Raw genomic sequence first — 24,802 nt, forward strand, 5'->3', positions numbered from 1 at the left:
AACTTCTGCTATGGGGCCCCATGATTCCTATGTACGCCCCTGCTTCCAACATATAACCTCCGGTCCTCCCACGACCTCCTTCTCTCCTCCACACTTATTCATTCCTCACCCAATCGCCTCCAAGACTTCTCCCAAGTGTCCCCCATCCTATGGAATTCTGTGCCCCAACACGTCCGACTATCTGTCACATTCGGAACTTTCAGACGGAACTTGAAAGCCCACTTCTTCAAGAAAATTTACAGCCTGCCATGACCCCACTGCCACCTCAACACCACCAGAGCTGCTGTAACTCTCTACCCTACTTGTCTCCTTCCCCATTTTCTTGTAAAATAGTCTGTCACTGTTAGTTTGTTCTCTGTAATTTATATTTGTATCTTGTATGTAACCCTTCTCATGTACAGCACCATGGAGTTAATGGTGCTGTAAAAATAAATAATAATTAAAATGATGATGATGACCTATCTTCTCCTTTGATACTCGAGAAGACAACAAAAGAGACACATGATGATTTTGCTGATTTTCATTTTATTTACTGAGCCTTTGATAATTATTAAATGACTAAGCTACACATAGAAACAGAATTTTTCATTCAGCCAAAGGTGTTTTAGAATTTTCATTTTCTTCCTGTATTGAGAATATAAATATACAAGTTATTGCATGGCAGTAGATAGTAATTATTGACATTGAATATTATGGAGACATTGTATGAATCTGTGAAGGTGCTTGAATGTTGGCCATATTAGATGTCAGTCACCCAGCTTTTCCCACGAAAATGACAGGCAGCTGAGTAGAATTTGTATCAACTCGGCAAAAGATGATAACAAAAGGCATTCATTTACTGTTGATTTAAATGGTTGTCTCAGACTAAACATTTTATGACCTAGCCATAGGATAGGTGAGAGTCCGACCAGAGTCATAATGATCGCAACTGGGCTGGTGCGGGGGGCCCTCCGATGCCAGTGCATACGTCTGCTGGATCTGTGTCTGAGACATCATTGAGCTAGTCACAGGCTGCACATGGCAGTGATGTCCTGCGCTGCCCGTCGATTGTACGCAGAGGGAAGATGAGTAGAATCGTTTATTTTTTTTATGAACTAAACAACAGCGGCAAAATGGGGGACATACAGTACAGACCAAAAGTTTGGACACATCTCATTTAAAGATTTTTCTGTATTTTCACGACTATGAAAATTGTACATTCACACTGAAGGCATCAAAACTATGAATTAACACATGTGGAATTATATATTTAACAAAAAAGTGTGAAACAACTGAAAATATGTCTTATATTCTAGGTTCTTCAAAGTAGCCACCTTTTGCTTTTATGACTGCTTTGCACACTCTTGGCATGCTCTTGATGAGCTTCAAGAGGTAGTCACCGGAAATGGTCTTCCAACAATCTTGAAGGAGTTCCCAGAGATGCTTAGCACTTGTTGGCCCTTTTGCCTTCACTCTGCGGTCCAGCTCACCCCAAACCATCTCGAGTGGGTTCAGGTCTGGTGACTGTGGAGGCCAGGTCATCTGGCGTAGCACCCCTGCACTCTCTTTCTTGGTCATATAGTCCTTACACAGCCTGGAGGTGTGTTTGGGGTCATTGTCCTGTTTAAAAATAAATGATGGTCCAACTAAACGCAAACCGGATGGAATAGCATGCCGCTGCAAGATGCTGTGGTAACCATGCTGGTTCAGTATGCCTTCAATTTTGAATAAATCCCCAACAGTGTCACCAGAAAAGCATCCCCACACCATCACACCTCCTCCTCCATGCTTTATGGTGGGAAACAGGCATGAAGAGTCCATCCGTTCACTTTTTCTGCGCCGCACAAAGACACGGTGGTTGGAACCAAAGATCTCAGATTTGGACTCATCAGACCAAAGCACAGATTTCCACTGGTCTAATGTCCATTCCTTGTGTTCTTTAGCCCAAACAAGTCTCTTCTGCTTGTTGCCTGTCTTTAGCAGTGGTTTCCTAGCAGCTATTTTACCATGAAGGCCTGCTGCACAAAGTCTCCTCTTAACAGTTGTTGAAGAGATGTGTCTGCTGCTAGAACTCTGTGTGGCATTGACCTGGTCTCTAATCTGAGCTGCTGTTAAACTACGATTTCTAAGGCTGGTGACTCGGATAAACTTATCCTCAGAAGCAGAGGTGACTCTTGGTCTTCCTTTCCTGGGGCGGTCCTCATGTGAGCCAGTTTCTTTGTAGCTCTTGATGGTTTTTGCAACTGCACTTGGGGACACTTTCAAAGTTTTCCCAATTTTTCGGACTGAGTGACCTTCATTTCTTAAAGTAATGATGGCCACCCGTTTTTCTTTACTTAGAATTTGTATTATGGCAAGAAAAAAGCAGCTAACAGTCTATTCAGTAGGACTATTAGCTTTGTATCCACCTGACTTCTGCACAACACAACTGATGGTCCCAACCCCATTTATAAGGCAAGAAATCCCACTTATTAAACCTGACAGGGCACACCTGTGAAGTGAAACCATTTCCGGTGACTACCTCTTGAAGCTCATCAAGAGAATGCCAAGAGTGTGCAAAGCAGTCATCAAAGCAAAAGGTGGCTACTTTGAAGAACCTAGAATATAAGACATATTTTCAGCTGTTTCACACTTTTTTGTTAAGTATATAATTCCACATGTGTTAATTCATAGTTTTGATGCCTTCAGTGTGAATGTACAATTTTCATACTTATGAAAATACAGAAAAATCTTTAAATGAGAAGGTGTGTCCAAACTTTTGGTCTGTACTGTATGTACCCGGATGGAGCCCAGATGGGGGCATATATATCAGGATGGAGGATGTACAGTATATACCAGGATAAGCGGATGAGCCCAGATAGGGGACATATATACCAGGATGGGCCCAGGTGGGAGACATATATACTAAGATGCTAAGATGGGAGACATATATTCCAGGATGGGTCCAGGATGGAAGCCATATATACCAGGATGGGAGCCATAAATACCAAGATGGGCCCAAATAGCAGATGGGGGAACATATATATCAGAATCGGAGACATATATACATGGATGGAAGTCATATATAGCAGGATGGGCCCAGGATGACAGACATATAATAATCTTTTTGAAATAATAATCTTTTTATTTATATAGCGCCAACATATTCCACAGCACTTTACAATTCAGACAATTTACAGACATTATCGGCACTGTCCCCATTGGGACTCACAATCTACATTCCCTAGCAGTATGTCTTTGGAGTGTGGGAGGAAACCAGAGAACCCGGAGGAAACCCACACAAACACGGGGAGAACATACAAACTCCTTGCAGATGTTGTCCTTGGTGGGATTTTAACCCAGGACCCCAGCGCTGCAAGGCTGCAGTGCTAACCGCTGAGCCACCGTGCTGCCCGGCATATATACCAGGATGGGAGTCATATATACCAGGATGGGCACAGGATGAGGGGCATATATACCAGGATGGGGGACATATGTATCAGGAAGGGACCAAGGATGGGAGACATGTATAACATGATGGGCCCAGAAGGGTGACTTATATACCAGGGAGGTGCCCAGGATAAGGGACATATATACCAGAATGGTGAACATATATACAGGGATGGGGGACATATATACCAGACTAGGAGATATATATAACAGAATGGGGGATATATATCAAGATGGGCCCAGATGGGAGACATATATACCAGGATGGGCCCAGATGGGAGACATATATATCAGGATGGGCCCAGATGGGGGATATATATACCAGGATGGGCCTAGATGGGGGCATATATATCAGGATGGGCCCAGATGGGAGACATATATACCAGGATGGGCCCAGATGTGGGATATATATACAAGGATGGGCCCAGATGGGAGACATATATACCAGGATGGGCCCAGATGTGGGATATATATACAAGGATGGGCCCAGATGGGGGCATATATACCAAGATGGGCCCAGATGGGAGACATATATACCAGGATGGGCCCAGATGGGGGATATATATACCTGGATGGGCCCAGATGGGGGATATATACAGGGTGGTCCAAAAGTAGGTGGACAGAAAGTGTAATAAGGTTATGAAGGGGGAGATTTATCAAACAAAATCCAGTAATTTTAGATAACAGTATATGGAGTTATGGAGTGAAGAAGCTTCTTTCAAATTCTCCGGCCATATTAACAGACATAATTGTATTTACTGGTATAATGAGAACATGCATTTAACATTAGAGCAACAACTAAATGAGCCTGGTGTCAATGTTTGGGGTGGTATTTCAAGTTTTGGTGTTTTAGGACCAATATTTTTTGATGGAACAGTCACAGGAGATAGGTATCTCGAAATTCTAATGAATCAAGTTGTTCCCCAGTTACAGCAACAGCCTAATTCAAATGACGTTTATTTCCAACAAGATGGGGCCCCTCCACATTATTCAAGAGTAGTCCGCGAGTATCTTGATGAAACATCTCCTAATAAATGGATTGGCCGAAGAGACCCACTTGATTGGCCGGCACGTTCACCAGACTTGACCCCAATGGATTTTTTCTTTTGGGGAGTACTCAAGGACAAAGTTTATAGTCGAAAGCCAAAAAGTGTCAGTGATTTGAAAAATTACATAAGAGATCCATTTCAAGAAATTAATACCCAAAGAGACTTGTGCAAAAAAGTTTGTCGAAGCGTAAGAGGCAGACTTCAAAGCTGTGCAAATTGTAATGGAAAACAGTTTGAGCACCTGCGTTGATAAAATTGAAGGGCTTTTGTATTATTGTTCAGAATAAAATTTAATTGTCAATGTTATGCTTGTGTTAGTAAATATAATTTTATATAAAAATCAAAATAAATGTTATTATTTTCTGTCCACCTACTTTTGGACCACCCTGTATATACCAAGATGGGCCCAGATGGGGGACATATATACCAAGATGGGCCCAGATGGGATACATATATACCAGGACGAGGGACATATATACCAGGATGGCTGCCATATATACCAGGATGGGAGCAATATATACCAGGATGGGCCCATGTGGGGTACATATATACCAGGATGGGGGGGCATATATACCAGGATGGGAGTCATAGATACGGGCCAAGGATGGGGGACATATATTCCAGGATGGAGCCCAATATGGGGGACATGCATACCAGGATGGGGAATCTATAAATCATGAAGAGGCCCAGGCTGAGGACACACATATACCAGGATGGGGGACATATATCTGTCCCTTATCCTGGGCCCCTTCCTGGTATATATCAGGATGTGGGTCATATATACCAGGATGGGGGACATATATACCTGGAAGGAGCCCAGGATGGGGGACATGTATACCAGGATGGGCCCAGCTAAACGCTGTCTTTAACAGGCGTATCGTAATGACAGGCTCCACCCACAGCTGTTAAAGGTGTCAAGAAAGGTGCCTGGCCATCATCTGCCAGAAAAGATGAGGGCTTGGTATGCACGCCCACATCAAAGTCAGGGAGCCGGCATGTGACATATCAGTATGTCATATGTCGGTAGGGGGTTACCTTTTTTGCCCAAATGGAAGTAACTGTACGTGCAGCGCTGTGGTTACCGTGTGTGGATGTGGAGGGAGCTGAAAAACTAAACTCTCTCCACACACATAAGATACTGGCTATACTAAATAGCTGGCATCTGCCTCTAACAGATGCTATTAACCATTTTAGTGTCCAGTCAATCTCTGACAGTAGCATTTAAATGATGTCACAGCCTGCTCCCATCAGCCACCTGACACATAACTGTGGGGTGCTGATGGTTTGCTATGACAGCCGGGGCCTACTGGAGGCGCTGTAGACCTGAAGAATCAGGTTTTCTGGTCATTTTTACTGCAGAATGAACGTCGTAAAAACAAGATCCAAAAAATGTAGCAGAATTATATATATCTATAGAAGTATATATTTCACCGCAGTTGGAATTCTTTTCCCATTATTCAGCGCATTATATGGTAAAATGGATGGTGTCATTGAAATCTACCACAAAAACTAAGCCCTCATTTGTCTATGTCAACAGAAAAATAAAAGTTATGGCTTTGGAAGAAGAAGAGGTAAAAAACGAAAAAGCAATGATAAAAAAATTGCCCTGGAGTATTCCGTATTCCTATACATATCGTATCCAGACAACAGCTATCCCACCTCACTCCCCCGTATGCTTGAACGCTCGGCTCAGAAAAATGTGCATATATTTTTAATATGGAGTGGGGAATAAGCTGCTCTCAGACACCAGCAATTGAGTTTTTGTTCAAATGAGAACAACATGATCAATTATATTGGAATCCAAAATTTGATACTTCTCTCTCGCAATGTCTGTCATTGAAGGGAAGTCAGTAAACCCTCGCAATCGTTAGATAGTTTATCCATTATTCAGTTAATGTATACAGACAGCTATAAGCATACCATAATATATTAACTCACAATACACCGTTTAAAAGTATAAAGACTAGGCCGATTGGGGCAATGGTTGCATGATATATGGAGGATTGGGCAAACCATTTGTGTGACATGTCCTGCTGCACAAGGGCCCAGTAGATTAGAGGGCCAGTAGCTTCCCACATTCTATTAGATTCCATGTAACGGACTGAGTTACTGAATCATGGTTCATAACTGCTAGGAAATTTTACAGATTGATAACGGCAAAGGGGCCTACTGTCTGCATCTGCCCCAGCATGGGTGTAGCTATAAATATACATTGAAATAAATATATTACCTTATCATCCAAGAAGTCCACCTCCACGTCCTCCTGTCAGTCCACCAAGGGTGTTTACTACTCCTCCAAGTAAACCTCCTAGCAAATCTCCCTGTGATGGGCCACTTCCTCCCAATCCTCCCAATAAAGGAGCAAGTAATCCTACAACTGAATTAAGGCCACCTCCAAGTAGGTTTGTCACTCCACCTGATAGCGTTAACAACGGTGTCAAAACAGGGTTAGCTACGTTTACTACTTTACCAACTATACTGAGTAGATTTAACAGTGCTCCTAATCCATCAAGACCCCCTGTTAGTCCACCTAAAAGGTCACGAGTAGTTCGGTTTTTTCTTTGAATGACCCCTTTACTACTCTGTGGGACAAAATCTGAAGATTTCTCAATATAATTCTGTAAAAGATAAAAAATATATGTATTATTAGAGAAACTACCTCATTGGGACACCCATACTTATAAATTGTGTCAATATTTAATGAATTTAACCTTTAACATTACTTTTGCAAATTATTTTGAGTTGATGTAAGGTCATTTTTGATCGGCCCAGAATCTCTGCCCTTGTTACAATCCTTTCGGTAAGGATTCAGAGTCTACAGTACATCTAATATTCCCATTTTAATAGTTGCATATTCGCTCCCCTCTGTGTGGAGCAGGATGCCAAGGAGCGGTGGGCTTGCCAGTCTAAACGTGCCGTTGATTAGCTTGCATGAACCGATTGGCAATTGTTTAATGATCACAGTAAACGGGGTAAATGGGCCCTTAGACATTTGTGGTGCTCCGGCTCAAGAAGCAAAGTGCAAGCAAAGAAAAGTAACTAAAATCACAAGTAAGCAAATTCCTACTTATTCTGTATACAACAAAACACACACATTGAAAAAAGATTTATCAAGCTAAAGAATTCTACTGCAGAATTCTAAAGTCTTTCATGACGTCTACCATATTTATTATGTGTTTTAGACATTTCCTGCGCTTGGTGTGGTTTCATTGAAAAGGGACATAGCCTAAAGTGCAATGCAAAGATTATGAATGGACTTATTTATAAAGTAGTGGTTATGTTCTAAACTTATACCATGCAATTATCAAATATATATCTATAGAGGGATACTTATTATATAATGTGTACTTTATTGTAAATACTTAAAATTATGATTCCATGAAACCTAAATGTGACTAAGTGCATAATTATTGCATCACCCCAAAATGCACTGCGGTGATAAATATTGTCTCTTCTCTGAGGTTTAAAGAGAAGAGATAGATAGGCCAGAAGGGGGGATTATTGTCATTTAATTGTGAGTGTAATTCCTCATTTAGATGTCCATTTTTCTCACACATGAGAAAAACGGATCAATTATTTTGATCAGAGTTTGACAGGAGTGTCTCATTAGTTTTTCTTGTGTGTGTATAAAAAAAAGTTTCTTCACCGTTACCTATGTGACATTTCTTGAAAATCGGACCTCACTTGGATGCCGACACCCGGATCAATATAGGACATGTCTCCGCAATTTTGCATGGACCACTCGGTTCGCAATAAATCATAGACATGTGAATGTTCATATAGACTCTCACAGGTAAGAGTGCTATCCGTGAAAACCACGGATCGCGCTCGTATGAGAATATCGGATGTCTGAATGAGGCCTAATAGAGAGTGAAATAAATACTATGTCCCATTTATGACAATTAATATTTCTGTTGGGTGGGGGATCTCCTCTACACATTTATCGAAATGTCCAAAGTTGTCAATTGTCACAATGGATATATTAATTGTCCCAAATTGGACATAGAATTTGTTTTACTTTCTTTTACATTCACAATTAAAGGGAACCAGTTTTTTCTGTTATAACCTACGATCACCACCTTTCAGCCCCATGTGATAGCATTCTATAATGCTGCACATACTGTATGACTCCAATTCTCCCTGCAAAGCAAAAAAAAAGACCTTTTATTATGCTCACCTACCGGGCGGTCGGGTCCCATGGGCGTCGCTGGTCTTGGTTTGGTGCCTCCTCTCTTCTTGGGATGCCGTCTTCTGCTTCGTGTAGATGACATGTCCTATGTCATCTACACAGTGTTCCCCTCCGCGCTTCTGTGCAGGCGCACTTCTCTCTTCCACTTGATTGCATATCTACTTTGTCGGCATTTGCACCACCAAAATAATTTCCTTAGCTGAAGTGGTCAGGAAATGAAGTTCTAACACTGGTGCCTGAAAGTTCCCCTACTTATATTTGCACTTCTCTCTGCCCTGCCAAGGTTAGAGCAAAGTACTGCAGTGCGTATGTGCTGGTGCTTTATGACCTTTCCCGGCGCATGCGCACTGCAGCACTTTGCTCTGTCTTCGGCAAGGCAGAGGGAAGTACACCAGCGGAGGAGTGTGATGGGGAACACTGTATGGATGATGTAGGAAGGGTCATCCACACAAAGCTTAGAAGGAGGACGGCATTGTAAGAAGAGAGGAGGTACTGTACAAAGACCAGCGACGCCCATCAGACCGGAACGTCCCATACGAGTGTATAATAAAAGGGTTTTTTTGCCTTGCAGGGCAAATTGGAGTCATATGTGCAGTGTTATAGAATGCTGTCACATGGGGCGGAAAGGTGGTTGCCGTAGGTTATATCGGAATAAACTGATGACAGGTTCCCTTTAAATTACAGTAAACCCCTTCTGGCATAAATATCTCTTCTCTATAAACCTCAGAGGAGAGACAGTGTTTACTACTGCAGTGCATTTTGGGGTGATGCAATAATTCTGCACATATTCACATTTATTTTTCATGGAATAATTATTTTCAAGTATTTACAATAAGGTTTTAAATTTATATTTTTCACAATAAGTATCGCTCTATCCAGCCCGCGGACGGAGACAGCCGATGGGCTGAAACAGTGGCTCACGGGCCTTACCACGCCCTCGCCCGCTGTCCATCCACCACTACCCGCTGTTACCGCTATCTGAATCCTCAGGATGCAGACAGCGGTGAATACATTGGTGGAGGATGGCACTGCCAGATCCTTCTTCTACCAATCAGTGTGTGAGACAACAGTCACGATAATGTAATTTCATTGCATCAGATATGCACTGCAGAGTGCCAGTGCATCAGAGAGAGCAGAGACCCGGGGGAACGGGAACAAGGTGAGTATGTGTTATTGTTTTTTTCATGAATATTGGATGTTTGTATGTATATAGGAGGCTATGTCTGGCTCATACTATATATGGGAGACTATGGGGGGGCTCATACTATATATGGGAGATTATGTAGGGGCTCTTATTGTATATGGGAGGCAATATGGGGCTCATACTCTACAAAGGAGGCTATGTGGGGGCACACACTGTATATAAGAGGCTATGCGGGGTTCATACTGTATATAGATGGCTATTTAGGGCTCATGCTGTATATAAGATGCTATGTGGGACTCATTCTGTATATAGGAGACTATATAGGGCTCATACTTGACATAGGAGGCCATGTGGGGCTCATGCTGTATATAAGAGGCTATGTGAGGTTAATGGCTGTATATAAAACACTATGTGAGACTTATGCTGTATATAGGGGCTATGTCGGGTTCATACTGTATATATAGGAGGCTATGTGGGGGCTCATGCTTTACATAGGAGGCTATGTGGGGGCTCATGCTGTATATAGCAGGCTATGGTGTGGCTCATACTCTATATAGGAGGCTATGTGGGGCTCAAACTGTATATAGGAGGCTATGTGAGGCTCATTCTGTATATAGGAGCCTATGTGGGGGCTCATACTGTATATAGCTGCTCTGTGGGGGCTCATTGTATATAGAGGGGCTATGTGGAGGCTAATAATGTTTATAGGGGCCTATGTGGGGGTCTCATGCTGAATATAGAGATGCTGTGTGAGGGTTCATACTGTATATAGGAGGCTATGTGGGGTCTCATACTGCATATAGAGGGCTGTGTGTGGTCTCATACAGTATATATAGGGAGATGTCAGCATACTTAATTCTGCTCAATGTTAAGAGATACAACTAATATTAATATAAAATAATTATTATTATGTTAATATTAATATTGAGCAGAATTAATTTTAGCCTATTGTTTCGGCCCCCTACAACAGTCACGGTCTCTCATGTGGCCCCTCGGGAAAAGTAATTGCTCACCCCTACTCTATGAATATATACCTAAAGTGCAACAAAATTTGTATGCAAATTTTTGGCACAAAATAAATCAACTTAATAGTTGGTGTAAACTCAAAGAAGCGCCAGATTTATGAAACAGCAGGAACAGCTATGACATAGTATATGGCACATTTTCACACTATCTAGATACAGTTTTCACTGTCTAATAAAAAGAAATGAAAAAGAGAAATATACCCTAGTATTTTTATCATAGAATGCAGGTAGTTGTAGAAATTCTTACCAGGAATTCGCATACAGTTGTGGTTATAGGCAGAATCACATGGTTTTCCTATAAAAAGAATATAGGATTAATTAAATTTATCAAGCTTTTTGTATATAATCCCAATTATTTATATATATAATCACAATTATCTCAATAAATCTATTGGACATTTTAAACATGGGCAAATAAATCACCTATTTTTTCATCTAAATTCTTTGCCTGCATTGGTTCTTTGTTTCTACTGCGAATAGATGTACTGGATTAAAACTGGTGGGCATGCAATGACTACTATATGTAAACTGGTGCTGCCTGTTTTTCTTTTATATACACAATTCTGATCAAAAGTTTTAGGCCGGTGTGGAAAAAATACTGGAATGTAAGAATGTATTAGAAGTGGTAATAGAATATTTTTATCAATTTACAAAAATGCAAAGTTAATGAGTGAATGAACAAAAGAGAAATTTAAATAAAATCAATATTTAGTGTGACCACCCTTTGCATTCAAAACAGCAAAGCATCAATTCTTTTATGTACTCTTGCACACATTTTTTGAAGGAACTTTGGAGGAGGGTTCTTCCAAACATCTTGGAGAACTTACCACAGACCGTTTGTGAATATACACTTGTGCAAATCCTTCTTTATCTCCATGTAATCCCACACAGACTCAATGATTGTGAGATCAGAGCTCTGTAGGGGCCATGTCACCATTACTAGGAATACTTATTCTTCTTTACGCTAAGTATAGTTCTTAAGAACATTGGATGTATGTTTTGGTAGTTGTCCTGCTGCAGAATAAAATTGGAGCCAATCAGATGTCTTCCTGATGGTATTGCATGATGGATAAGTATCTTCCTGTATTTCTCAATATTGAGGACTCCATTAATCCTAACAAAATCACCAACTTCCTTCACTGAAATGCAGCCCCAAACTTATAAGGAACCTCTATCAGGCTTCACTGTTGCCTGCAGACACTCATTATTGTACCGCTTCCAGTCCTTCATCAAATAAACTGTCTTCTGTTACAGCCAAATGCTTCACATTTTAACTAATCAGTTCAGAGCACCTGCTGCCATTTTTCTATACCCCAGTTCCTATGTTTTTATGCATAATTGATTTTTATGGCCTTGTTTCCATGCTGAAAGCATTGCATTCTCCCATCAAAACCACTTCTGGCCAAGCTTCTCCGAACAGTAGATGGATGTATCTAGGTCACACTGATTGAGGCTGTTTTGAGCTGATGGCACCGCTGGACATCTTCCAATTTTGAAGAGAAGTAAGCATTATGTCTCTTTCATCTGCTGCACTAAGTTTCCTTGACTGACCACTGTGAATACAGTCCTTAGTATTGGACATTTCTTGGTGCTTCTTCAAAAGAGCTTGAACAGTACATCTTTCAAACCCAGTCTGCTTTGGGTTGGGCAATTCTCTATTTAAACACCCAGCAGCTTACTTCAAACTGCCAGTTATATTTTTTTCACTACCCTGGTCTTTAGTTATGTTTATCCCTCTATCCTGAATATCCTGGTGTTTAGTTCTTGACTTTGTCTCATTTTTCTCACAATTCTATGCCTGACTTTGCCCTTTTAGTTCAGACCTGGCATCACAACAATTCTCTGCCAGTTCACTCCACTAACCAGTAGCCACTCTGTGGCTGTAACCCAGGGAGCCCTGCAAAAGGACAGATCCCTGTATAGGCGTTAAAGGGAAAAGGCCAGAGTTCTCCTGAGACCTGCTAAATGGAGTGGCTTATGCAAAGCCTATTCATGGAAGCCCTACTGAGAGTTGCCAGGCTTCCACCTACAGTGTGCCATTATAAGGAGACTTTTTTAAAAAGGTGAGATGCACATCACTCTCAGTTTGGGGAAAACTATGCTAACATCTGTGGGAGTCATCATCACAATTATAATGTTTTGTTTTTACGCGGAAAAAGAAACAATAGGGAATAAGGAGAGGTAGGTGTCATCCGAACAAGTATTTGGCCGACATCTATCTAAAGTGTATGGGCACCTTTACACTTATGTAGCTAGGAAAGAGTTACCATGATCAGACATCTTTTTGCACTTTGATGTATGTGATGTTTGTGGTCAGTTTTGAACCAAAACTACTATGCTATTTCCCCCAAGTTGTCACATATACAACATATGTTTATTTTACCAGCAATTGTTCCATGATGGTTACATGGCTTGTAAGAACACCATTCCTATCCAGAGACACCTGTTCCTGAGGGACAAAGGAGAAAGAAAAGATATATATATATATATATATATATATATGATTAATTAAATATGATTACCATTTTTATTTAAGGAAGCAAGTCTATTTGAGATATTAGCAAAGTAATATAATCTTGTACATATTATCTTTCTGTAATAATCTCATTATTAGCCTAGGTACTGTGTGTCATATTTGTGTCACACCAAATTCATACTATTAGGGAAATTACCACAAGATGTCTATTTGGATGTACTTCTGACTTATAGTCAGAGGTTTCCTATTAAATCAAACCTGTATGGAGTGCCCTTGGAGGATTCATACATACTCCTAACAGGAATGTTGTTTTGCTAGATTGTTATATGTTCAAGCATATATAGCTCAATTTATAAGAAATGTAACAGCTGCATATAAACATACATACAATACATAATACTAACAAGTGGAAGTTCCTCTAAAAAGTATAATATGAACAACAAAATCTCTTACCAGACTTGCTTCCATTCCAAAAATATCTTTGGCGCTGCACCCAGTGGCATCCTAATTCAGAGAGTAAAGATTACTTATATACCAATATTTCATCGTTATTCTCAGTATGTATATGTTATAGCCCCAGCTTAATAGTGTTGTTTGGGAATCTGTCAGCAGCATTTCACACCGCAAACTATTTATATGCGCGGTTTGCTCTTTTAAAGACAAGTCCAGCAATACCTTTACATGGCCTGTCTGTTCCTCTGTTACTGAGAAATCGGCATTGGAATGGATATGCACAAGAGGCTGAAAAACTATTGTAGATATCAAGACTCTGTCACTCCAGCTCTATTCCCCGCCCATCGCTGCCTCCTCTTGCTTGACTGACAGCTCCTTTGCCTGAAGTCAGACAATATAGAGGCTGTCAGTTAATCAGGAGGAGTCATCACTGGGTTGGGAGTAGAGCTGGAGTGACAGAGGCTTCAGATCTACAAACTCATTTGCATATCAATTAAAATGCTGATTTATCAGTAACAGAGGAAGGGACTGGCCATGTAAAGGTATGGCTGGACTTGTCTTTGAAGGAGCAAAATGGACATATAAAGGAGTGAAATTCTGCTGACATATTCCCTTTAATTCACTACTGATTGCTCAAACTAAGAGACAGAAATGTCCTCGAGTGTGAGCAGAGGGCAAAATAAATTGTATGGATCAGTAGTACTAAACAGGTTTAGCCTTTGCATCTGCATCAGTAGACTGCAACTCGTGGCTCTCCAGCTGTTGGAGAACTACAGGCCCGATTCACCAAGACTAACGTCTCGTACATCAGCCTTGACTAATTAGGTGCGGCTTTTAATTAATTTGGTGAATCTTTCAGCTGCCTTGCACCACAGCCAGATATGTTACTTCACCTAGTGACATTATTTGCATATCATAAAGTAGTCAGGCACCCTTAGTCATGCCCTGTCCCGCTCCGGCTCTGCCCACTTTTCTAAAAGTCAGTAGGGCAGATGGGGGGGTGTAAAATGGGCAAAAGTTGCTATATTTTGAGACACTTCTAGGTGTTTTATGACAGAATTTTAGCAAAAACACCCTAATCATTCAGCCCCTACAACTTTTACTATGATTGAGAAAAGAGCTGTAAATCCTAAAGTGAATAACCTGCAAGCAAAAAAAAGTCTTTAAGCTGTGCACGAATCAAATTTTTTGTGCAATTTATCCAATATAGACAAAATTACACATTTGCTGAAGATGATGGCTTATAAGTTCAAAACAGAACAATGGGTGCTGAGTAGTGATGAGCGAGCGTGCTCGTTTAACCCTTTCACCGAGCACGCTCAGGTGCTTTCTGAGTATCTTCGTCGTGCTCGTATATTATGTTCGAGTCCATGCGTCTGCATGATTTATGACTGTTATACAACTTCACATGTGAGGATTTCCTAACAAACAGGCAATCCCTGCATGTGTTCATGCTGTCTAATAGCCATAAATCATGCAGACGCAGTGACTCGAACATAATATACAAGCACGCCGAAGATACTCGGAAAGCACCCAAGCATGCTCGGTTAAAGGGTTAAACGAGCACACTCGCTCATCACTAGTGCTGAGTAATGCCCATGCATAAAACCAATGTAGGTAATCAAGATGATGAAGATGATAATAATGTTGATAACAACAATATTATAATTTATCTACCACAAGTTCTTGAATTGCTTCCGTGAGCTCTTCTTTGTTTTTCATATCCTAAAAAAAACAAATGTATTGCATGTATTAGCTATACAAATATTACTTCTGCATAGTAAACAACCCTGGAATTAAAGGAATATAATGTTATCACATGTTACAAGGTTATGTCATTCCTAAGAATAAGGTGAGTACGCCATCATACAGGGAAAAGTAGTCTTTTTTTATTTGGAGAGGCAGACCAGTCTCAGACATCTTTATTGTTCTCATACATAAAAAACTTTTAATGTTTTTTTCAAGTGTTTTGGACCCATTTTTGGCCTGTGTGTCAGGTTTTTACAATCCATCTTAAATCTGTTTTCATGTATGGAAAAAAAAAATTCTTAGCTTGTCCTACCCATTATACGGTATAATACTAATGGATAGTGAAAGGATGACATCCGTGTGCTGTCCATTATTTTTTCACTGGGGTCATTGACTTCCATTTATAAGTTTGGTCCACAACATGGATCAAATGAGTATATATCTTTTTTTTCCTTGTTTTTGTTGCGTGGACAATCAGTCCGCCAAAAAAAGGTAATGTAAAAAGGCTCATTCATTGTATTGTACTGATAGTACACATACCAAACAAACTAATATGTAAAACCAGTCTTAGGCTAGGAGCAGACGTCTTGTTCAGGCAGATTTTGCTTCACAAAACTCTGTAAAATGACACTGCTGTGTACTTATTCCATCTTATGTCACTTCTTTTTTCTGTTTCAGAGTTCAGAAATCCTGAAGCAGTTAAAAGAAGTGACATGCTCAATCTTCAGGCGGCTTCTCTTTACAGTATAGAGTAAAAGACGCCAGCAAAGTTGCTTCCGGAAAATGACTGCCACTGTTTTCCTAAAGTGACTTTGCTTGGGAAAACTCGGTGGCTGTGTAGCACCCCGAGGGCTCGGTTGCTACAGAGGTATTGCACCTCATCCAGATGTGCAATATCTCACTTCCAGGTAAGGATGGAGTGTGGATCAGGACCCCGACACCTGCATGCATTACACCACATTTCCGGGGGACAGGGCGACCGATCTGCTCCAAGTAGAGCACGACAGTCCCTGTCCCTGGCTGGAGTGGGGAGAGGGAACACCGAGGAAGGGGGGACCCTGTAGTGCATAGGAGGGAGAGGGCAGTTCCTGGGTGCACCTAGAGGGAGGTATAAAAGGTGGGCACCATCTTAGGTTCAGGAGTGAGTTCAGACAGAGAAGAAGAGGGAGCAGGAGGTGGGAGCAGAGGCTCTGCATGGGCTCTGCTCCGCAGGCAGGCCTAAGAGAGAGGCCGGAGCCTGGAGGAAGCAGAAGGAAGGAAGAGGAGCGGAGGAGGCTCCAGGAACAAGAAAAGAAGGGACCCCAGGGGTGTGGACCGGCGAGTCGCCACCGCACGCCCGAATCTACCTGCATAGAAGGGTCAGGCCAAAGGGGAGACCGGTCCCCGAAACTAGTGGAGACGGGGAACTACCCTCAGCTAGAAACCGGAGGCTGAGATATTTCATGTGGCGCAGCCCCTCGCTACACCCGCTAGGAAGGCACCATATAGGGTCAGGGAAACTGGCGCCAAGGTTTACCAGAGAAGGCCCGAGGGAGCCGGACAGAAGCGAGGTCACTGGCGGGGTACGACAGGCCAGAGAAAGGACACATAAAGGGGGTCCTGTGAAACGCTCCAAAGTTATCTGGGAGTAAGCCGAGCCCCTTCACCTGGGGAGCACAGTGCGACGAGGGACGTTATGACCAGCTGTAGTAACGTGGATAAAGAACTGTGAGTAAATACCCTGGACTCCATTACAGGACTCTGTATCGTTACTGCTGCTCCCGCGCACCATCACCCCCAACATCCACACTTGCTGCCCTGAGGTTATACTCCTCCTGTGGGGAGTTATACTATACTCTGCTGCACCCACAACACCAGCCTCAGCGGTCTGCCCTGCAGCGGCGGTTCACTCTGACTGCAATCCACGGGTGGCGTAGTCGGACATTCAGTATATAGACTGCCATTTAGTTTGACCACCCTGAGCCACGGGACCGGGTCACCGCCACGGCGACTACAACCCCCAGCATCTACAAAAAGGCCCGGTTCCGGGTTCCCCACCGGCCCAGGGGGCGCGTCAGCTGCACTGATGTCTAAAAGACGCTGTGTTGTATGGGATCTTATAAGTCAAATTTACCCAGATCAAAAGGTGATGCATCTGCAAGTAATTACTTGTAATGACAAGAAACTCTCTTTAGCACCATAGAAGCCTTAAGACCAGTAACATTCACTGCTGTCATAATCTACCTTGTACTTCATAAATGAACACAGGAATACTATCACGCCATCAACAGCTGTCCCATTTTCAGCCTAAAAAGAAGCAAATAATTTCTATCATATATACTATAATTTGTAAGAAGTCAATCTAATGCAGCATATATGCAAAAGTAAAGGACATGTTTTAATATATACTTTTGCATATACTTACCATGGCTTTCTGCAAGCAGCTTGGCATTGCAGCAGAGTCTTGTTTGGTTTTTCCTTCACCATTTCTAGCGATGTAATTTGATGTGGCAGCATCTAGAAACAATGATGTTCAATTAATATAATTTTCTAATTTAATATAATCCATATTTCCTTTTTTATTGTCTTGATGAGACCCTAGTAGAAACAATAAAACCTGTTCCAAACACATCACCTCCTTTAGAAGACCACTCAGGCATCACAAACTCCTGCACATAAAGTAATCAGTTATATGTTATAATAGAGCACCCACAAGAGAACACAGCATGTAGGTGTAGCAACACATTTCTACTTGGCTTGTATAATCATAAAAGTATGGGCAATATATGATAGCAATAAATATTATAAGAGGGTCAGGAGACCAAAGATTAAGAATAAACAAAGAAAGAAATCATCCAGTGAGCAGGAGCAAGGTGTCCAGATGCCCACCACAAACAAGAGGCGTTTCACGCAAAATGCTTCATCAGGGATTAACATGCTTAGGATAGGTCATTCATATCACCCAACACACAGGACTCCTGCTAATCAGCTATTATTAGTCAAGGTGGTGGCTGAATGTAAACTTTGTACAGAGCTGCACTGCACACCTCTATTCAATATGTAGCATCCACCGCCGGGTGCTGCAGATAAGCTCCTATTCTCCTAAATAGTTGCCTTTACATATTTATGCAAAATTTTCCCAAACAAAGTTATTAAACTTAAAGAAGACATTCATTTGTACAGATTTCCATATGAATATTGAATTCTCAATACAATGCAGCTCTCGATAATATTTACCATTAAACATCACGCCAGTTAATGCTCACCATGTCATCTCATATAACATTAAGTTTTGTTGAAAAGGTATTTTTAAGTCAATAAATACATTAAAATAAATTGCAATACTTACTGTATATTCTACTGATCTTGAGTTACATCCTGGACTGTAGAATGATACATTCAAACTTTGTAAAATAGTGTAAATCTTTGACACTCACCAAAGCAGATCGTGACTCCAATCACCAGGAGTGGCAATATAGTCCTCATTTCCATCTTACCAGCAAAGTGTGTCTTCAGTGTGTACTGTATAGAGACATTGGGGATTTTGTCAATTTATACAGTGTAGTTTAGTTGTACATTCAATACTAACCAAACAAACATCATCAGGAAGAAAGTGTGATATCATTGTGAAACATAAGATGGATGAAATCTGATGATCATGATACTTGTCATGTTTTGCTAGGAGGATCAAAGGCTGTTGCCTTAATGTTTAATGTTATTCTCAAGTCAATATATAAAATGTTATCTTACACTGTACCTGGCAGAATAAGAGGTCAAATTCTCAGAAAGAAAACACAGTTGAGTCATGATGCAATTCATTACTTAATGGGAAAATACAGACTAGAGCAGTTCACACTGAGTTTAAACACAATTACCAACTAGAATATAATTGAAAATACTGTAGACTGTCACAGTCAACAACTACAACTGGATTCATTAGAATACAAACTGATATTTTCCGATAAAACACAAATCTGATATATTTTTTTCTTGTTTTGGAAAGGGCTTACTTTGTTAGTTTAATGGATCTACCGTTCAATACCGTTTCACAGATAAGGAACCTGATACATTTGGACACTAGACCACACACCTTATTACCATAGGCCTAGGACACATGTAGTAGACAGACGTGTAGTTCATTGTTCTAGAGAGGGCTAAGCTCCTCTTAATTTTCTTTCCAGAGACATCAGCAGGGCTAGAAGGAGGTATAAGGATGGCCATACACATTAGATGGCTGTTGGCCAAACGATGCTCTGTCAGATCGTTTGGTCAACTGCCATCTCAGCCAACACTCCCATACACAGGAACCCTCGTTCAGTCTGCTCGGAGAACAGTTAGAATGCTGTTTCTTGCTGTTTCAATTCTGTTCGCATCTTACTTACGCAAATGCAATCAAACACAAGAGCAGCGTTAGCACTGCAGAGACAGGGAATGAGAGCTCACCCACCCCCAACCTAACGTGCCTACATGTAGGGGGATTATGAAATCACTTCATCTTGCTGCTGACGTCACAGCTGAGTCCCAAAGGCCTTGAAGACAGTGATAAGGTGAGCACTCAATAGGAGCTGAAGATAAAGAAGACTTTTATTGTAGATTGGGGATGAGTGTTTAGTGTGAGGGGGCTGTATTGGGGGACAGTATGGGGGGAATGTTGCTAGAGAAGGGAGAAATGTCAGAGAGAGCAGTGTGGTGGAAGGACATTTTGGGGACAGTATGAAGAGAGGGTAGTGCGTGGGGGATGGTATGAAGAGGAAGCAGTGTGTGCGGGAAAGCATGTAGAGGGGCTGAGTGTGGGGGACAGAAGAGAGAGGGTCACCATGAGGCGGACAGTATGGAGAGAGAGAATGTGGGGGACAGTATGTTGAGGTGCAGTGTCTGGGGAACAGTATAGAGATGGGCAGTGTGTTCGGGACAGTATAGAGTGGGGCAGCTAGTGGGGGACAATATGAATACTGGCACTGTGTGGGGGACAGTATGGAGAGGGGGCACCGTGAGTGGGACATTATGACAAGGGGGTACTGTGTGTGGGAAAGTATAGAGGGAGGGCAATGTGTGGGAGATAGTATGGAGGAGCAACATCTAGGGGACAGTATGCAGAGGGGCAATGTGTGGGTTATAGTATGGAAAGGGGCAGCATGGTACAATACTTAAAATAGAGCCAGTTTGGAATTAGGTACAGCGTGAGGGTATACAGTGGAGGGAGGACAGCATGAAGTGAGGACAGTGTGGAGGCTAGAGTTCATAAGAGATCAGTGTGGTCATTATAGTTCATAAGGGCCCCATAATTCATAGGGGCGATGGATATAGTTAATAAGCGCAGACATTCTGGTGGCTGTAGTTCAATAGGGCAGACAGTGTGGAGGTTGCAGTGCATAAGGTTAGACAGTGTGGTGGTTATTGTTCATAAAGGGCACTGTTGAATTATATTTCTAAAGAGGGGACAGTGTGTGGCAGATATAGTTCATAAGGGAGACAGTGACAATATTTTATAGAAGAGGACAGTATGGAGGCCATGTATGTTAAAGGGTCTTATATATTGCATGGAGCACTGTGAGGGGCAATTATTTTTTCAGGAGGACAGCAGCATGGGCAGATATTTTTATTCAGGGACATTATAATGACACTGATATTTTTATGGGCACTGTGTTTGGATGTGCTGCAGAAGAGCGGAGAAGATGGGAATCTGCAGAGACGAGCTGTGGATGTGAAAAGTCGTCATGGTGTTTGAACCAGATGAAAACGAAAGGGCTGAGAACAATTCCAATAAGAGAAAATGTCATCTACAGTGGTGGCCAAAAGTATTGGCACCCCTGCAATTCTGTCAGATAATACTCAGCTTCTTCCTGAAAATGATTGCAATCACAAATTCTTTGGTATTATTATCTTCATTTAATTTGTCTTCAATGAAAAAACACAAAAAGAATTGTCCTAAAGCCAAATTGGATATAATTCCACACCAAACCTAAAAAAGAGGGTGGACAAAAATATTGGCATTGTTTGAAAAATCATGTGATGCTTCTCTAATTCGTGTAATTAACAGCACCTGTAACTGACCTGTGGCTCCTAACAGGTGTTGGCAATAACTAAACACACTTGCAGCCAGTTAACATGGATTAAAGTTGACTCAACCTCTGTCCTGTGTCCTTGTGTGTACCACATTGAGCATGGAAAAAAGAAAGAAGACCAAAGAACTGTCTGAGGACTTGAGAAACCAAATTGTGAGGAAGCATGAGCAATCTCAAGGCTACAAGTCCATCTCCAAAGACCTGAATGTTCCTGTGTCTTCCGTGTGCAGTGTCATCAAGAAGTTTAAAGCCCATGGCACTGTGGCTAACCTCCCTAGATATGGACGGAAAAGAAAAATTGACAAGAGATTTCAACGCAAGATTGTGCGGATTATGGATAAAGAACCTTGACTAACATCCAAACAAGTTCAAGCTGCCCTGCAGTCCGAGGGTACAACAGTGTCAACCCGTACTATCCGTCGGCATCTGAATGAAAAGGGACTGTATGGTAGGATACCCAGGAAGACCCCACTTCTTACCCCGAGACAAAAAAAAGCCAGGCTGGAGTTTGCCAAAACTTACCTGAGAAAGCCTAAAACGTTTTGGAAGAATGTTCTCTGGTCAGATGAGACAAAAGTAGAGCTTTTTGGGAAAAAGCATCAACCTAGAGTGTACAGGAAAAAAAAAGAGGCATTCAAAGAAAAGAACACGGTCCCTACAGTCAAACATGGCGGAGGTTCCCTGATGTTTTGGGGTTGCTTTACTGCCTCTGGCACTGGACTGCTTGACCGTGTGCATGGCATTATGAAGTCTGAAGACTACCAACAAATTTTGCAGCATAATGTAGGGCCCAGTGTGAGAAAGCTGGGTCTCCCTCAGAGGTCATGGGTCTTCCAGCAGGACAATGACCCAAAACACACTTCCAAAAGTACTATAAAATGGTTTGAGAGAAAGCACTGGAGACTTCTAAGGTGGCCAGCAATGAGTCCAGACCTGAATCCCATAGAACACCTGTGGAGAGATCTCAAAATGGCAGTTTGGAGAAGGCACCCTTCAAATATCAAGGACCTGGAGCAGTTTGCCAAAGAAGAATGGTCTACAATTCCAGCAGAGCATTGTAAGAAACTCATTGATGGTTACCGGAAGCTGTTGTTCGCAGTTATTTTGGCTAAAGGTTGTGCAACCAAGTATTAGGCTGAGGGTGCCAATACTTTTGTCTAGCCCATTTTTGGAGTTTTGTGTGAAATGATCAATGATTTGATTTTTGCTTCATTCTCTTTTGTGTTTTTTCCTTGCAAGCAAATTAAATGAAGATAATAACACCAAAGAATCTGTGATTGCAATCATTTTCAGGAAGAAACTGAGTATTATCTGACAGAATTGCAGGGGTGCCAATACTTTTGGCCACCACTGTATAATGTACCTGAATGTAACTGTTTATATGTGATATTCTCTATATCTCATCAGTAGTGATGAGCGAGCATGCTCGCTACTGCTCGGTGCTTGCCCGAGCATCTCACTGCTCGAGTATTTCCGGGGTTTCTCGACGGGAGCTCGGGTCCCCTCCCTGCATGTTTGGCGCTCTTTAGAGAGCCAATGAACATGCAGGGATTGCCTGCCACTCACTGTAAAGCCGCAGACATGTTGATTGTGGCAATACAGTGATTGGCTGGCCGCATATCGTCATCAGGTGTATATCAGACCTGGCGCCGCCGTACTCGTCACAGTCACTCCAGAATCAGACAGTGTAGGGAGAGCTGCTGCTGCGTCAGGGAGAGATTTGCTTGTTTATTAGATAGTGTAGGTAGAAAACAAGTACATAACACATATCCGTCTCAACAAACTGTCCTTCTGAGGACTAATCCATCTGCAGAGATATCAGGCAGGCAGTGTATATAGGCAGGCAGGCAGTGTATATAGCAGACTGCAGTGCATATAGCACAAGAGGCTCCATTCCAGTTCTGTCTGCTGCTGCTGTTAGACATTTCTAGACAAAGGCCCAGGTCTCAGGGGCCAGGAATATTTTTTTTTGGATCTTAATCCTCATTATTTGCATGAAAAGAAATCCAGGGAACACCGTTTTTCTGCGCCATTTGCTTGTTGGCACTGCGGAATACAGCCAGGTCCTTTCCATATTTCAGCGCTAAAAATCCAGCTATTTAAACTGTGGGTTGGCTGTCACACAGATCACATATAATTGCACTGAAAATACTGCCATTTCTGGCATCCATTGAAATTTTTTTCAGTGTATCAGTGAAGCTATTGACACCAGTTTGCTGTTAAAAATAGTTACCTACTGGCCAGCTATTTAAAACTGTGGTTTGTTCGTCACACGGATCACATATAATTGCGCTGAAAATATTTCCATTTCTGGCCTCCATTGAAATTTTTTTCAGTGTGTCTGTTAAACAATTGACACCAGTTTGCTGTTAAAAATAGTAACCTACAGGCCAGCTATTTAAAACTGTGGTTTGTCTTTCACACAGATCACATATAATTGCGCTGAAAATGTTGCCATTTCTGGCCTCCATTGAAATTTTGTTTAAGTGTGTCAGTGAAGCTATTGACACCCGTTTGCTGTTAAAAATAGTTACCTACAGGCCAGCTATTTAAAACTGTGGTTTGTCCGTCACACGGATCACATATAATTGCGCTGAAAATATTGCCATTTCTGGTCTCCATTGAAATTTTGTTTCAGTGTGTCAGTTAAGCTATTGACACCAGTTTGCTGTTAAAAATAGTTACCTACAGGCCAGCTATTTAAAACTGTGGTTTGTCCGTCACACGGATCACATATAAGTTCGCTCCAAATTCAGCTATTTTTAGTGAGCGTGTAAGATATTGTCCTCCATTTAAAATGGGCAAGGCACATGGCAAGGGACGGGGGACTGAACGTGATGGTGCATGCAGAGGCCGAAGCCGTGGGCAAGCTGAAATTGTGCCACAACAAACACCCGCATCTTCTCACTCGACCTTCCTGTCCCAATTAATAGGGGACCGCAGAACACCATTATTGAACACAGAGCAGTGTGAAAAGGTTATTGGTTGGATAGCAGATAATGCTTCCAGTCACTTAGCCACCACCACCACCACCCTGTCTTCCACACTGTCAAGTCTCAGTAGCCGTAAATCTGGACCACATATTCCTCACCCTGAACCTCCTTCCTCCCACCATGCCGAGTGCCCAGAGACAACTGATCCCACACTTAGACACTCCGAAGAGCTGTTCACTTTTCTATTTATAGATTCAGGCCTCTCGCCCGGTCCACTTGAAGCGGGCAAGAGGAGATCGCATGTAGCGATGCCCAAATATTTGAGCAGCCAT

The 24,802-nt window shown here is 41.9% G+C and overlaps 1 protein-coding gene across 1 annotated transcript; it reads right to left on the minus strand.

Moving 5' to 3' along the window:
• Positions 1-508: 508 nt before the first annotated feature.
• LOC141165010 (uncharacterized) lies at positions 509-19,094 on the minus strand. The gene is made up of 9 exons (XM_073650659.1): positions 18,910-19,094; positions 17,898-17,989; positions 17,717-17,779; positions 15,422-15,469; positions 13,745-13,795; positions 13,199-13,264; positions 11,063-11,110; positions 6,688-7,075; positions 509-624 (listed from the first exon to the last, which is right to left on the minus strand). Exons 1-8 carry the CDS (start codon positions 18,962-18,964, stop codon positions 6,692-6,694), a joined length of 807 nt encoding a protein of 268 aa, XP_073506760.1. The 5' UTR covers positions 18,965-19,094; the 3' UTR covers positions 509-624; positions 6,688-6,691.
• Positions 19,095-24,802: the final 5,708 nt, after the last annotated feature.

Source organism: Phyllobates terribilis, unplaced genomic scaffold, assembly GCF_046119375.1.
Source record: "Phyllobates terribilis strain yellow unplaced genomic scaffold, ASM4611937v1 Scaffold_11__3_contigs__length_659146591, whole genome shotgun sequence".
Classification (NCBI taxonomy): Eukaryota; Metazoa; Chordata; class Amphibia; order Anura; family Dendrobatidae; genus Phyllobates; species Phyllobates terribilis.

Excerpts from the sequence above, each read along its gene's own strand:
- LOC141165010 (XM_073650659.1), bottom strand. The coding sequence starts at position 18,964 with ATGGAAATGAGGACTATATTGCCACTCCTGGTGATTGGAGTCACGATC. Across the intron at positions 17,990-18,909 it reads TGGAGTCACGATCTGCTTTG|ATGCTGCCACATCAAATTAC; the intron begins GTGAGTGTCAAA and ends CATTGTTTCTAG. Across the intron at positions 7,076-11,062 it reads CAACTGTATGCGAATTCCTG|AATTATATTGAGAAATCTTC; the intron begins GTAAGAATTTCT and ends TATCTTTTACAG.